The 14,433-nt window shown below is 37.2% G+C and overlaps 1 protein-coding gene across 1 annotated transcript; it reads right to left on the bottom strand.

Annotated features, from left to right (window-relative positions):
- Positions 1–1,696: 1,696 nt before the first annotated feature.
- On the bottom strand, positions 1,697–13,571 carry LOC127445399 (3-oxo-5-alpha-steroid 4-dehydrogenase 2-like). Its single transcript, XM_051705448.1, has 5 exons — positions 13,192–13,571; positions 5,867–6,030; positions 5,197–5,298; positions 3,657–3,807; positions 1,697–1,944 (listed from the first exon to the last, which is right to left on the bottom strand). Exons 1-5 carry the CDS (start codon positions 13,464–13,466, stop codon positions 1,878–1,880), a joined length of 759 nt encoding a protein of 252 aa, XP_051561408.1. The 5' UTR covers positions 13,467–13,571; the 3' UTR covers positions 1,697–1,877.
- Positions 13,572–14,433: the final 862 nt, after the last annotated feature.

The raw sequence follows: 14,433 nt of genomic DNA, 5'->3' as shown, positions 1-14,433 counted from the left end.
TTAAACTTCAGCAAATTAAACTTCAGCATTCAATGTTTCAGTGTTGGCTATGTAAGTTTCTCTTGCCAATAAAGCTTGATCATGAATTGAATCTGCTCATTGTATCCTATTATTTAAATAAGTCCACTGGAAAACAGCAGAAGATTTTGTTTACAACTATTAATTACAGTATGTCCACTGATTTTATAGCATGTATAAGCATATTTGTATCAAAGATTAATACCTGATAAAAAAGTCTAATTAACTCTTTCTGCAAAAACGGAACATTTTAACATGTACATATTTAAATAAATTAAATGATGACTAACCAATCTCTTGCAAGTTCTTTGAGACAAAGTATACAGTAAATATATTTATGATTATATTTTAATGTTTGTTTTAATGCACCATATATAATGATTAATTACAGAGAACTGTGCGATTAATTAGTTACAAAAATATCGATTCACAGCCATAAATATATTATTATATTATAGAGAGATCGATCACTATAGATCATTCTAGATTGACTTCATAAATGATCTCCAGGGCGAATGGGTTCTAGGCTGGTATTCCTGCTCTGAGACAGTAGCTGTGCTCAGAATGGAATACTAGCATACTGCTTACTCTGTGCTTATGCAATATACATTGAATGTTCAAGCCATTTTATTGTAAAATGTGTTAAATGTTTTCTTAGATTTTGATGTAATTTTATCTTTGCACTCTGGGTGGCGTTTGGGCATAACAGATGTGTTTAGGTGAGCACATGAGAAGTCAGGTGTTGTTGGCTGGGGTTGCGCACCAGGTTTTGACCATGAACTCTGTGAATCATGAACTCTGTGAACGTGATTGTGAAACGATTTTGTGAAGTTTGAACTGAATGTGGAATGCAGTTGTGAAACATGAAATGTGAACTGCAAATCGTGGATACTGCGTAAATCAGATTTTGCATAAACAAAAACTGGAACACTGGAATGAAACTTAATTTGGAATCCCAAAAATTCAGAAACCAGTCACTCAGCTGTCTTTTGAAAGTCGACCGCAACACTGCTCTGTTTTTCCTAACCTCATCCCTTCCATTCCGCAGATCTTAAACCCCCGTCCTCTACTAAAGATGTTTATAGTGGACAGCAAAGACAGAGAGGATGAGAAGCCAAAGCTGGCTCAGCAAGAACTGGCTATGGGTTTGTGGTGGCGTGTTTCTTGGTATCCATTTTGGCATATGGCTCCTGCAAAAGGCAATGAAGAGTTTGGTGTGCTTGGAACAACAACTCAAAAGTAAAGCCATCCCAGAAGAATAACAGGAAATGAGAACTTTTAAGTGAATATTGTTCAAGGGATGTTATGGGGCTGTGTGTGGTTTCTCACCATTATTAAAGTGCTTTATTCTCTGCCTGGTTTCTGATGAACACATATGAAATGATGCCATATATGGAAATTTTCATGAGAAATCTGAAATTAAATCCATTGCCTAGAAATGCAGAGTCCATACAGCATTTACTCAGAGCAGAACATGGGGTGTCATATCGTTAATTTGAAACAATGTACTGAAACGCTTCAGTTCGGAGGACTTTGAACATCAGCATATGGTGTGCGTTTTATGTTTCCTGAGAACTAATGACACTCGACTGTTTATAATTATTAATGGATGATTAATTATTTTATGACAAATGCTTGCTTGGATTTGGATATATGTATAATTGACCATTCTCTGCAATTTATAGTTGTAAACAAAGGGTTTTAATGGTGTACTTAAAAAATAAATACAAAACTTGAACAATATAACATCAGCACTTGCCATTCCTATTTAGCTTTGTGGTTAAACTTTTGTTGAAATGGAAACTTTGTCGTTGATTTCCCTTTGACCCTGTAAAGGCGTTAGCGGCTCTCTGACTTTGTTATAGCATGAAGGGGATCACAGCCTTTCTTGATTTGGGGTAATCTTTAAATTTCTCCAAGTAATACCTGTAAAAAAGACAATTGGGTATTACTTAAATTTGCTGGATTCTGTACGGATTCAGCTGTGAATGACCATTTATATAGAAATTTAGTCTATATGTAGTTAGGATCTGTTCCAAAACCTAGTTACCGTAGCTGCCTTACTGTCCACTACGTCACTAAATAGTCCATAAACAGAAGCATGTATCGTTAACGGAGAGGCCAATCCCAAATGAGAGAAATAATGGTTATGAATGTTTTTAATCATGAATGGGTAATTTTAAATGGATAGTTCACCCTAAAATGAAAATTCTCTCATCATTTACTCACCCTCATGCCATCCTAGATGTGTCTGACTTACTTTCTTCAGCAGAACACAAAGATTTTCAGAAGAATATTTCAGCTCTGTAGGTCCATACAATGCAAGTGAATGGTGACCAGACCTTTGTAGCTCCAAAAAGCACAAAAGGAAAAATAGATGTAATCCATAAGACTCAAGTGGTTAAATCCATATCTTCAGAAGTGGTATGGTTTGGGTGATAACCATCAAAATACAATTTTACTCTAAATCTCAACTTTCACTTTTATATCTTAAAGTCACAAGTGGTGCCTGTTTAGATTCACTTTCACATCTGAAAGTGAAAGTTAAAGTAGAGATTTAGAGTAATAAAAAAAAGGAGTTAAATATTTCTCACTCACACCTATTATATTGCTTCTGAAGGCATGGATTTAACCACTGGAGTCGTATGGATTACGTTTATGTTTCCTTTATGTGCTTTTTGGAGCTACAAAGGTCTGATCACCATTCACTTGCATTGTATGGACCTACAGAGCTGAAATATTCTTCTAAAAATCTTGCTCAAGAAAAAAAGTCATACACATCTGGGATGGCATGAGGGTGTGTTAATGATGAGAGAATTTTCATTTTTGGGGGAACTATCCCTTTCAGTAGAAAGTGAACTAAACAAAAAAAGAAGTTACCAAACGTAACAACAAAATAACAATAAAAATGTATGTAAAAACGGTGTAAATAAACTTGCATACAGTGAAACCATGCTAGGTCATTAATAATTCAAGCCCAGTGCATTCTGGGAACACCAGCTTTGAAAAGTTAGGTAAAATTGTGGCATTTTATTTACCTTTGAAACTGACTAAAATTTGTGAATAAATTTGACATGGTTTTTTACTATAGGATTGATACACGATGACAATGTAAAGATAACAAACAATCATATAAGCTAGAGCATATATTTTTACATGTTTATATTTAATACAAATGTAGAATTTACATAATACTTTCAAGTTCACACTTTAACTTATTCGGTGTAGAAAATACTTGATCCTTGAGTTATTTTTACTTTACCACAATATATATATATATTTGTGTGTATGGAAACCTGATTCCTCCGCATAAAAAAAAAAAAAAACAGCCACAAGTCATTATTTTAAGATAGTATGTCATTTTCTTTGAGTTAGCATCTCAATATTTTAGTATCTAAGTATCTCAAATAATGAGATATCTCAAAATATTTTGATACTCAAAATAATATCTCAAAATAATGATGCTAAAAAATGAAATACTACGTAACTCAAAATCATGAGATACTGAAAATAATGAGATACAAATTCAAAATAATGACCCTTGAACTGGATTTATTTATTTTTTTTTTCATCTGACGTGGCGAAACTTGCTTCCATACACTAAGTTTAGGAACAAAGCTCTAGATTTTGTACAGCACCTGTGATGGTGGTAGGCTCGTGGCCCAATGGAGCAGATGGTAAAGACAGCAAAGGAGAACGCAGGAAAGGACCAGGTGGCCACAGCGTATCCACACCATTCAACAATCTCCCCAAAGAAGTTAGCACCAGAGACCCACTCAAACATTCCTCCTAAAGATAAAACAACAACCATATTCAAGGTTGATTAATCGGGGAGCATGTCGGATGTGTGGTTTCTAGTAGTAATAGACTGATATACCATATTGGTGAGGTCAATAAACAAGACGATATCTGGCGATTTTGAGATTGTTGACATTAGATGACAGCTGTGTTTATGTGGACGATAAACAGAACGGTGTGAGTTTCAAAATCCACCATTGTCAATATCAATAGATAATGCACACTTTCTGTTTTCAAATAGATTTTTGAGAGCATTTTGAATGAATATTGTATAAAACAAATGCCCACTAAATGGAAGTAGGGGAATTATGTAGTGATCAAAAAACAAAGTTACTTAAAAAATATCAGTTACAATTCACAATAAGGTTCCACTCATTAACATTACTTAATGCATTAGGTATCATGAATAAACAATTATTATATCATTTATTAATCTTTGTTAGTTAATAAAAATACAGTTGTTCATGTTAGTTCATTGTGCATTAACTAATGTTAAAACAACTTTTGATTTTAAAAATGTTTTAGGATATGTTGAAATTAAGATTAATAAATGCTGTAAACGTATTGTTCATTGTTTGTTCATGTTAACTAATGTTGTTAACTGTTAACAAATGGAACCTTATTGTAAATTGTTACCAAAATATCTTATGTTTAGTCACAGTATTACGGAGCCCCTTAAAGAAGGAAATTTATTTTCTGAAATAGATTCGCACTTCCTCGCAATAGTCTGCCTTTCCTTGAAATAGTCTGTGTTCCCTTGCAATACGTTTTGCGACCTTTGCAATAGTCTGCGTTTCCTCAAAATAAGTTTTGCATTCCCTCGCAATAATCTGCATTCCCTTGCAAAAGGTTTTGCGTTCCCTCAAATAGTTTGTGTTCCCTTGCAAAAGTCTGCGTTCCCTCAAATAGTTTGTGTTCACATGCAAAAGTCTGCGTTCCCTCACAATAAGTTTTATGTTCCCTTGCAAGCGTTTGCGCTCCTTCACAATAAGCCGTTTGCGCTCCCTCGCAATACGTTTTTGCATTCCATCGCAATAGTCCATGTTACCTCAGAATACATTTTACATTCCACAGTTGTCTTGAGTTCCCTTGCAATACCTTTATCCATCCCTTATGAAAATTAATCCATTCCTTACTCTGCCTAGATTAGCTCTGCATAAATGCTTAATTGTCAAATAAAAATGGCACAATGCAAAAAAAAAAAAAAAAAATCAAGGGTTACAAAAATAGGCTTTATTTTCTTTAAACAAAAAGAAAAAAAGATTTCTTTGATTTTGGCTTGAAATGTGAAGTGTTTTTGTGAGATTCACCCGTGTTTCATAAATGAGTTTGACAGAAAAACATTAGAAGCAACTGAGCCATTTAAAAGTAAAAACTGACCTCTTGGGATTTTATAGTTGATCTCTCCTGGTTTCCTCAGGTTTCGTAAAATGTAGTCACTGTGGATGTTGATGGCCATTCCTGAGAAAAACATCAACAACCCTGGAGGGAAAAATCAATTTCTAAAGTTAGTTGAATTGTTAATTTAATTGACTATTATTTCTGTGATTTGCCACCAACAACATTTAAGTGATTCTATTCAAAATTGATAATTTGCACTACAAATCAAAAGTTTAGACACACTTGAATTTATGACCTCAAGTCTTATGCTTAAATGCTCGAAAGTAGTAACAGACAAATAGTATTGTGCCTAAGAATCAATTCCTTTAGAAAACTACATTTTATTTTTTAAATGGATGACAGATAGTGAAGTAGAAGCAGACATGTGTCCTTCAATACTCTTTAAAAAGCATCTCAGTATGCACCTCATGAAGTCGATTGAGAAAATGCCCAGAGTGTGGTGAGCTGTAATCTAGACAAGATTAGATTTATTTTGAACATTTTTTGGTCACTGCGTAAGTACCATACCTACATTTGCATTATTTCATAGTTCTTTACTCTTATTCTAGAATGTGGAAAATAGTGATAATAAAGAATGAGTAGGTGTGTACACACTTTTAAAGGGTCTAGTAGTTAACTGGTTTGTTTAGTATAGCACCAGTCCATGTACCTATTACAAAGCGTGCATCCCTGTGCCATTCTGTGTTGTACTGAGTGCAATGCAGCATATAATGTCCCTGCAGAAAGCCGTTTAGAGAGCAGAAGACAACTGCAGACACCACAATATGCAGAGGAGAGGATCTGCCTTTAGTCAGCAAGGAGTACACAAACGTCCTGCCGGAACAACAAAGAGTATGATGAAACAGTCACAAAACAAAGCAGTTGTGTACATCTGTGTATAATGTTTATTTGCACTTGGAAATGAGGAAAGTGCAGCTGTACCAATCCTCTGAGCAGCCCTCATGCTGTCTCAGCACAGACATATGTGATATATTTGCAGGAAAATACTGTTTAAGATATTTGATTTGATAAAATGAATAAAGCTTGGTAGTATTTCCTGTAAATCAGATTTCTTATAAGGCATTTGCTTGAAAAAAGCAATCTCTGAGCAGAACCGGTCACCTGTGATCACCATCAGGTACAAGCTGATTTGAAATGCTGTCCAACTTACTGATGCATGCTAAACCTTAAAAACCTAAACATTAACCAAACTTGGGGTCTGTATCTTTGAACAACATGATCACATGGGAAGTCAGTATGTTGTTTCCGAGAGTTCCAGTACCCTAGGATCGGCCACATTATGCTGATTCACTGACAAACGCAATCTCCTATCAGACATTTTTGCATCGGCTCCAGCGTTTACCTCCCCCTGTGGTGCAACTTAAAGCATGTTGCGTCAGCAGTGTGGAAGACCCGGGTTCAGATCCTGCATTGAAATCAGGAAGTAATTCCATTTGCATAATTAGTGACTAGGTCAATTCAGAGGATCCTTTTGTACCTCACACATTACATTTTTACTTTAGTTTTAGGGTTTGGGTTGGGGGTACAATTTATAAAATATGCATTACTCTTCACTGTATTACAGCCTGTAAAGCTGAAAACAACTCGCTTCACAACTCGCTTTTGGCGCCCCTCTGTGGACACATGCCCATACTCCCAACAACACTTACTGTTTTGGCCACTGGGAGCATTGTTTCGAATTTCGGTAAGCACAGAGCGATTTCAGCTAAAGAGAAGTCAACCTACTCTTTCTGATTGGGAGATCAGTCTGCTTTGAAAGAACGTTCAATTTGGATTACATGCAGCTTGTAAGCCAAACATATAAAGACCCTGGCATCTTTGAAATGCTTTGCTAGTTTTACTACAGATTTTTACTAATCATTGGCGGAGACCATAGACATGAGTGTGTAGTGCTATAAATCAGTCATCGCAAAATTTTCTTACTCTGTGTTTTTGTCTCGTTTTCTAGTAAAAATATCTAAACATTTAACAAGATACATTTACTTGGGAGGCAAAATAACAAGATATTAAAGAAATATTGCAGGTTCAATACAAGCTGAGTGCCAGTGTTGGGTGTAATCTAATTACAAAGTAATTAATTACTGTAATCTAATTACTTTTAAGTACAAAAAGTAGTGTAGTGCTTTACATTTCAAATTCTTGTGATCTGATAACAGTTACTGACTTTCAGTTAAGTTGATTACCTTTAATTGCTTGGGTTACATTTCTAAAACACCATATACTGTATGCAGAATAGATTTAAAAAGTCAGTTACATTAACATCAGTTACATCTGTTTTAGTTTTGTGACAGCTGAAGTGCGTGCGCCCCCTAACGAGTCAATTAACAAAAAGGAAATATAGACATTGTTTTGAATTCGTTGAGTGGAAAAACAAAAGCTTTTCTGTGTAAATTGTTTTAGGAAGTAACTTAAAAGTAATTAGTAATGTGATGAATTTTTGGATTAAGTAATCAGTAAAGTCAGTAATCTGATTACAGTTTTAGAAAATTACTTTTTTGATTAACTTACCCAACACTGTTAAGATCAATCAACAGTATTTCGACTCGCCCCTCATTAAAAAAAACAAAACAAGGCGCTTACAATGGAAGTGAATGCAAAAGGTGTTTTAAATTGGTAAAAAGAAATAGTGACCAGTCACAGGACCTAAGATATACGAGTCATTCTACGAAACGGGTGCCATTTCTACTTTGCAATTTTCAAAATTTTCATAAAGAACAAACTTTTTTTTTTTTAAACTTACAACTTGAAAGATATGTTAATCGTCCAAAAAAAAAAAAACATATTTTCCCACCTCAGGCACAAAATCCTTATTAATATTATCCTTTTTATTCAGGCAAGGGAGCCTTTCTTGTACCACCCCGTTACGGACAATATGTACGCCATTAGAGTAGTAAAACAAGAAATAGATTTTTAAAATCTAATGTTTTCCTAATAGTAAAATGTCCCTTTTTTTGGAAACCATCAATAGAAAGTTTGTAATTTAATCAATTGTTTTATTCTTAGATTTTTAATCTTGAAATATGAATTCGACATTTCAATGGCCTCATTGTTTGTACTGAAAAAAAAACGAATTCACATAAAAAAATACAAATAAAGTTACATTTATTTGATTAGTCCACACAACAAGAACATCATTCAACATTAATTTATGTAACATTTCATTTCCTTTCCATAAAATTTTAAGAAAATGACCCTGTGACGGGGTGGTTCACTGTGACAGGGTGGTATGGACAAAGTGTTTCTCTATATGATCTGCTGGTTTTAAACTTTATAAAACTGGGGGAGGGGAAACATTAAAATTGGAGATGTAATGGAAAACTTTGGTCGTGCTCTGAAAAACTGAAAAGAGCATCATAACATTGACTGGGAGAGTCGCATCCACACATCCCTCTGGATTTCCATGTGGCGGGATGTCACAGGCTGTGGTGCTTGAATGATTTCGAGCACATCACCAAAGAGATACCACAGGAAGTCATCTCTTGGAGGCCAGAAGAACCTGTTGGCACCAACACAGTGCATACATTTTACAAGGACATGTGTTTCATCTGTATCCATGATGATCCCAGGATAAAATTCATTGTCGTATTTAAGCACGCACCACTTTCCAATGAGATCTCCACTTTCCCAAGGAATTGCTTCTGCTGGCACCTTTTGGGCTGTCTTGTTAAAAGTGAAATGATGTGTGGTGAAGCATTGACATCTCAGCTGCTTTTGCGTGGAGCACATGCAACTAACTTCCCGGTAAAGGATTTCTCCTGGAGTGAATGTGACCACTTAGTGGGTTTTCATTGTGGATGGCACTGGTGGAATCTGGCCTGGCATCTTTTCCATTGCCTGCTCCACTGCTTCAGATGCTACATAAAACAACTTAACAGTTGTAGATGTTTCTGTGAGGGCCTTATATAGCTTATGGGCATCAGGTATGTCAAGGCCGTTGGTCACCAGCTTGTCCGCTGTTCTTTTCAGGGTTCCCCCAACACCGTCGGGGGCCCTCTTGCCATGGCTTGCCTTTCAGACCTCGTCTTGCGAGCTCTGTGCTGAAAAGGAAGAAATTCCCTTTCTGTTTGTATTGGGTACATGGTCCATCAGTCAGAAAGTGTAGAACAGTTACATGTGGGTATGTGGCTTGTAGATAATTCAGCACCGGATTAATGTGCTCCCATATAGCTGGGGGGCTTTTGTGTTTGGAGGGTGACACTTTGCTAAAACAGATGGGCTAATTTTCACCACCTATGTACAAAACACCAGTGTGCAGAGTAGCTTATTGGAGCCAAAGTGGACAGCTTGAATCTCTGAGCTGTATTTACATGTGTAATTTTCAGAGAAGTCAATGTGGATCACTGCCTCCTCTTTTGACAGGTTCTTTTTCAACTCTCTGCAGTAGGAGTACTGTTGATTTATGTTGAATGTGTGTCTTTTGAATTTATGAAGAAGAATGTGGAATAACTCCACAAGATTGTCTTGTGTGTCCTCCATTGTTTTCTTCACTGTGATCTTAACAGTGGTAGGACCCTCCCTCGCATCTTCCCTTGCTTTCTCTGCTGTGGCCCATTTAGTGAATGCAACCTTTGCCGAGCCATCAAATCTGGAGAGCTGAAAAGTCTTGTCTTTGCATTCCTCGCACTCATCATACATGCACATTTTATTGGAGGTGTCACAGGTTATCATTTTAGTTAAACCCTCGAGATCTGAAGTATCTATGAGCCTCAAATTATGCAACTTCTCAATGACAAATCTGAGATTTTCATGGATCTTGCACAGACATGTGTTCCGTTCAGAGAGAGTGGGATGTACAACCCAAAATGGGCGAAGCTTACAGAAAAGGGAGTATGATATGTTGTTTGTGTTTTCAGTGAGAAATTTTTTGTGAAGATTTTTCATTGTGTCAACCAGAAACCTTTTCTGCTTCTTCACCTTGTTCCTGGTAATTGTTTGTTTTCGTCCAGTCGTTATCCGACTGTTGTCATCTCGGGTGAAGAAGGTTTTGACTTTGGACTTGAAAGCAGCAGTGAACCTGTTTGTGGGATTTCTGTTGGTGGAACAGAGGTCTTCACTCCGAACACTGCGACACTTCTTTGAAAATCCGAGGGCATTTTCGGCAAATCCTTGTAGCCTGTACTTCTTCACAATCCTCCCCGCTATTACCTTTGCTATTAGTTGTTTTTCTTTTTCTTTTCTTGCTTTACAGTACTTATTCTTTATGTCTTCAGTCAAGGCTTCATGATAGATGGTGCTTTCACACTGGCAGTTTAGTTCGAAACACAGCACGGTTTGCATGAAAAATTGGTAGTGTGAAAGCTGTCATGCGGACCGGGGAGCGCACCGCGGTACCGAACCCGAGACTACCTGTAGGAGGTGGTCTGAGTTCGGTTGCAATGGAACTGTAGCGCGATTCGCGTGAATGTGAAAGCAACTTGGATTCGGGTGCGCACTCGTTCAGGAAGTAACCTGCACATGCGTTTTAGCCGATGACGACATCTATCTATCTATACACCTTATAAATACTATATATAAATACTATTATAGGTTATAAATATAGGGTATAATAGGAGATGACAGTGGCGATAACTTCACCTTGGACACGAGCGTGAGTAAGCGTGCAGTGTAAATAAAGATGCAAATTAATTCCTTGCAATCAGCTGTCTCCTAAAAAAAAATGCTGTTTGCGAGCAGCAGCAAGCCGCCTTCCCCTGGACATGTGTCGTTCACTCTGCTGTGCATAATGGCACCAAAATAAAAGAAATTTAAAAAAAGTATGATGAGTCGCGTTGTGTTCTCCATGCGTGTTTGTGATGAAGTAAGATGAACGCAAATGGACCGGGGTTCGATAGAATCAAGTGAGTGTGAAACCAGACCAAAGCTGCGGGGGGCACCGGGAACAATCGCACTCGGAATCGGACCGCAGCAAACGTGACCAGTGTGAAAGCCCCCAGAGTAGTGTTTTTCTGATTTTGGAGCTTACTCTGCCTGTCTTAGTTAATTCATTTATTTTTGAACGAGGAGAGTCATTCTTATTTAAGCGCTTATATCATTTTCTGTATTTGTCAGTGCGTTTTCTTTCCTTCTCTAGCGATTTCTTTAGTTTTTCAATTTCTTTGCATAGTGTATCCCTGTTCTTCCTGGAAATTCGCTTTCCTTCTTTATGTTGCCTGAAATAAAACAAAAATCTACTGGTAATTTAGGGGTTTAAGTCATGTACACCATATGTAAAAACAGTTACTCATCAATGATAGGCCTGCTTCTTATTTTCTACATGTGTCCATTTATTTATAACCCTAACTGCGCATTACCCTGACCTTGAAGATCGTAACTGCTGCTTTGACTGTTGGACAGGATCTGGACTCAGAGCAAAGGTGTCCAGACTGTGCTTCCTAGCCTCTGCTTTCTCTTTTCTCTTCTTGTTCTGCTTCCTCCACTTTTTACACAGCTGACGCTTCCCTCGCTCACTTAGATCACTAATCTTCTTCTTTTTTCCTTGCTCTACATCCCGTCTCCATCTCTGACGCTCACTCTCTAGATATTTTTGCCTACTCTCAGGATCAGCATCCCGACGTGCACGGCATCGCCGTTGTCTCTCAGCAGCTCTTAATGGAGATATGACGGAGACAGATCTATCTGCAAATGTTATAAAATGTAACATTCTTCATTAAACACCGAGAGTGAGTGAGTGAGTGAGAGTGACATAGTGAGTGAGTGAAAGAGATAGTGAGTGAGTGACATAGTGAGTGATGAGTGACTGAAAGAGATAGTGAGTGAAAGAGATAGTGAGTGATGAGTGTGTGAGTGAGTGAGTGAGTGAGTGAGAGAGAGTGAGTAAGAGAGAGTGTGAGTGAAAGAGATAGTGAGTGAGTGACATAGTGAGTGAAAGAGATAGTGAGTGAGTGAGATAGTGAGTGATGAGTGACTGAAAGAGATAGTGAGTGATGAGTGTGTGAGTGATATAGTGAGTGAGTGAATGAACCAATCAGGGTTAAGTTAACGGAAAATAAATTGATTAGCCTATATTAGAATCCTTGATTTCACACATCCTCACATTCAAATGGGAAGCAGAACCACCCCATCACATCCCTTACCACCACGTCACAATAAAACATGTGACGGGGTGGTATGTGATGGGGTGGTAAATTTCATCCCAAAATGGCCGCAGATCTCACATGTGGTCAAGTTCCTCACCTAGCATAAATGCATTCAATCTGAAATATAATTTTCTTTGCATTAATAATGTAAATTTTTTTAATAAAAAACAGTTTTCCCTATCTATTTTGCATGACGGGGTGGTTGGTTTGAGCTTGAGGGACCCTGCCTAACATGAAAAAGCAACAAATAAACAATGTAAAAGAATGCTTTTGTTCTTTGTGGCTACAAGGCTAAAATGATATCACTTCTGCTTTGTGATGTCATTTAAAGCAACAGTACATTATTTATAGATCAAACAATTTAGTGTGAGGGGTGGTAAGTCAAACTGAGGGACACACACAAATCATAAAATATTGACAAAAAATAAGGTTTATTTTGAATAAATATATCTTATGTAAACAGGGACATACATATAATCCTGAAAATAATAAATGTTTGAAAAAAATATATAACTTATTTGGTGATATTTTAGATGCAAATGTCATGTTGGTCAACACGGACATGTGAAATTGGCTATGTACTAATGAAAAATATTAAAGTATTTTTTATCATATATCATGTTAACAAGAACACGAATGAATAACTTTAAGCTTTGGAAACACACTTTGGGACATTTTTTGTGCCTTTTGCATCTCATCAAACGTTGTGGACCCAAATGGCACCGGTTTCATAGAATGACTCATACACTTCCTCATACATAAGTGTACATTTTAACCTAAAATCTTATAGAAGAAATTCCATGGACATGTAATGCATCAGCTATGTCCACATTATGGAAATAGACAAAATATTTTCACTTTATGCGCATTGAACATAATACGTGAATTGCCTCATTACCTTTGAAAATAGTGCAGGCAGAAAGTCCAGAGCAGTAAATGTTGTCCCATTCCCGGGAAACATTCCGTTGTCAACAAAAGCAGCACCGGAACTAAGAATGATGGAAGCTCCTGGATAAACCAGCCTGGCTTGGCCGGCACCATCACGCACGGGGTGTTTGTGTCCACATAGCGCCCATATGGTGTGTGTGTGGTCATTTGCCGCAAGAGGTAAAGCAGTCCCCCGACCACAAAAGTCCAGCTGCAGTAGTGAACTGTGTTTTCCTGGCAAATCATTGCTCCTGCTGTGAGATTTCAAAGTGACTGAAGTACCCCTCTGCATGTACCCCTCTCCGTCTTTCTCTCTCTTTGTCTGTAATTGTAACGAAGGGACCACCCTTATGGAAAGCTCTCGAGTCCCTCCTGGATTTTATTGGCTCTTAGTATGTGCAACTGAACAAATGAACTGTGATATACATACACATAAACCTGCATCTGGCCTACTAGGTAAGATCAACAGATAATTAACTGATCTGAATATTAAAAGAACCACTAAAAATGTACCAGTAACAAGTTCATTCATTTAGGCCATATGTAGTTTGAATACTTGAATGGTTGCTGGAGTCTTACAAGGCAGTTCAGAGTGGTTCCTTCTAGCTAGGGCATTTCTAGAAGGACACACTGTTTTCTCTATTAGGAAAATATGCTTATTCAGAACCACACTGGAAAAATAATTTTCTTAATTAGTACTATGTCTTGTTTTACAGTTAAAAAAAGGGATAGTTCACCTAAAAAATGAGAATTCTTAAAGGTGCACTCAGTAATTTTTTAATATTTTGCCTTGGACTTACACTGACACCTAGTGGCATGAGTGCAGCATCATTCAAATGCAAGAGTTTTAGTTACTGATGTCCAGGCCGAGACAGAGTCTGTGGACTTTTTTTTTTTTTGCATATTCTGCACTGATTTTTAGGGAAACTCTGCAGAATTCTGGAGATTTAAACATAGCAAAATGTATTAAATGGACCTGAGATTACTACACTCTTATTGGTAGCTAAAAGCATAAGGAAATTAGCCAAAATATTTCATAAACAAACATGCAAGGGATGAGGAATGCATAGAACTTTTATGAATGACAGATGTTGCAATTCTGCGGTAATATGCGGAGTAATCTGCTGAGTGTTGTAGTCAAGACCACCTAAACCGAGACCAAGTCAAGACCAAGACTTTGAGGGGTTGAGACCAAGACCAAGGCAAGGGCGTG

Source organism: Myxocyprinus asiaticus, chromosome 8, assembly GCF_019703515.2.
Source record: "Myxocyprinus asiaticus isolate MX2 ecotype Aquarium Trade chromosome 8, UBuf_Myxa_2, whole genome shotgun sequence".
Lineage (NCBI taxonomy): Eukaryota > Metazoa > Chordata > Actinopteri > Cypriniformes > Catostomidae > Myxocyprinus > Myxocyprinus asiaticus.
Note: the sequence above shows the minus strand (reverse complement) of the source record. Positions and strands in the feature narration are given on the sequence as shown.

Coding starts and splice junctions, on each gene's coding strand:
- LOC127445399 (XM_051705448.1), bottom strand. CDS start 13,466: ATGATTTGCCAGGAAAACACAGTTCACTACTGCAGCTGGACTTTTGTG. Junction 5,299..5,866: donor GGATGCACGCTTTGTAATAG/GTACATGGACTG, acceptor TTTTCCCTCCAG/GGTTGTTGATGTTTTTCTCA. Junction 3,808..5,196: donor CAACTATAAAATCCCAAGAG/GTCAGTTTTTAC, acceptor TTTTATCTTTAG/GAGGAATGTTTGAGTGGGTC.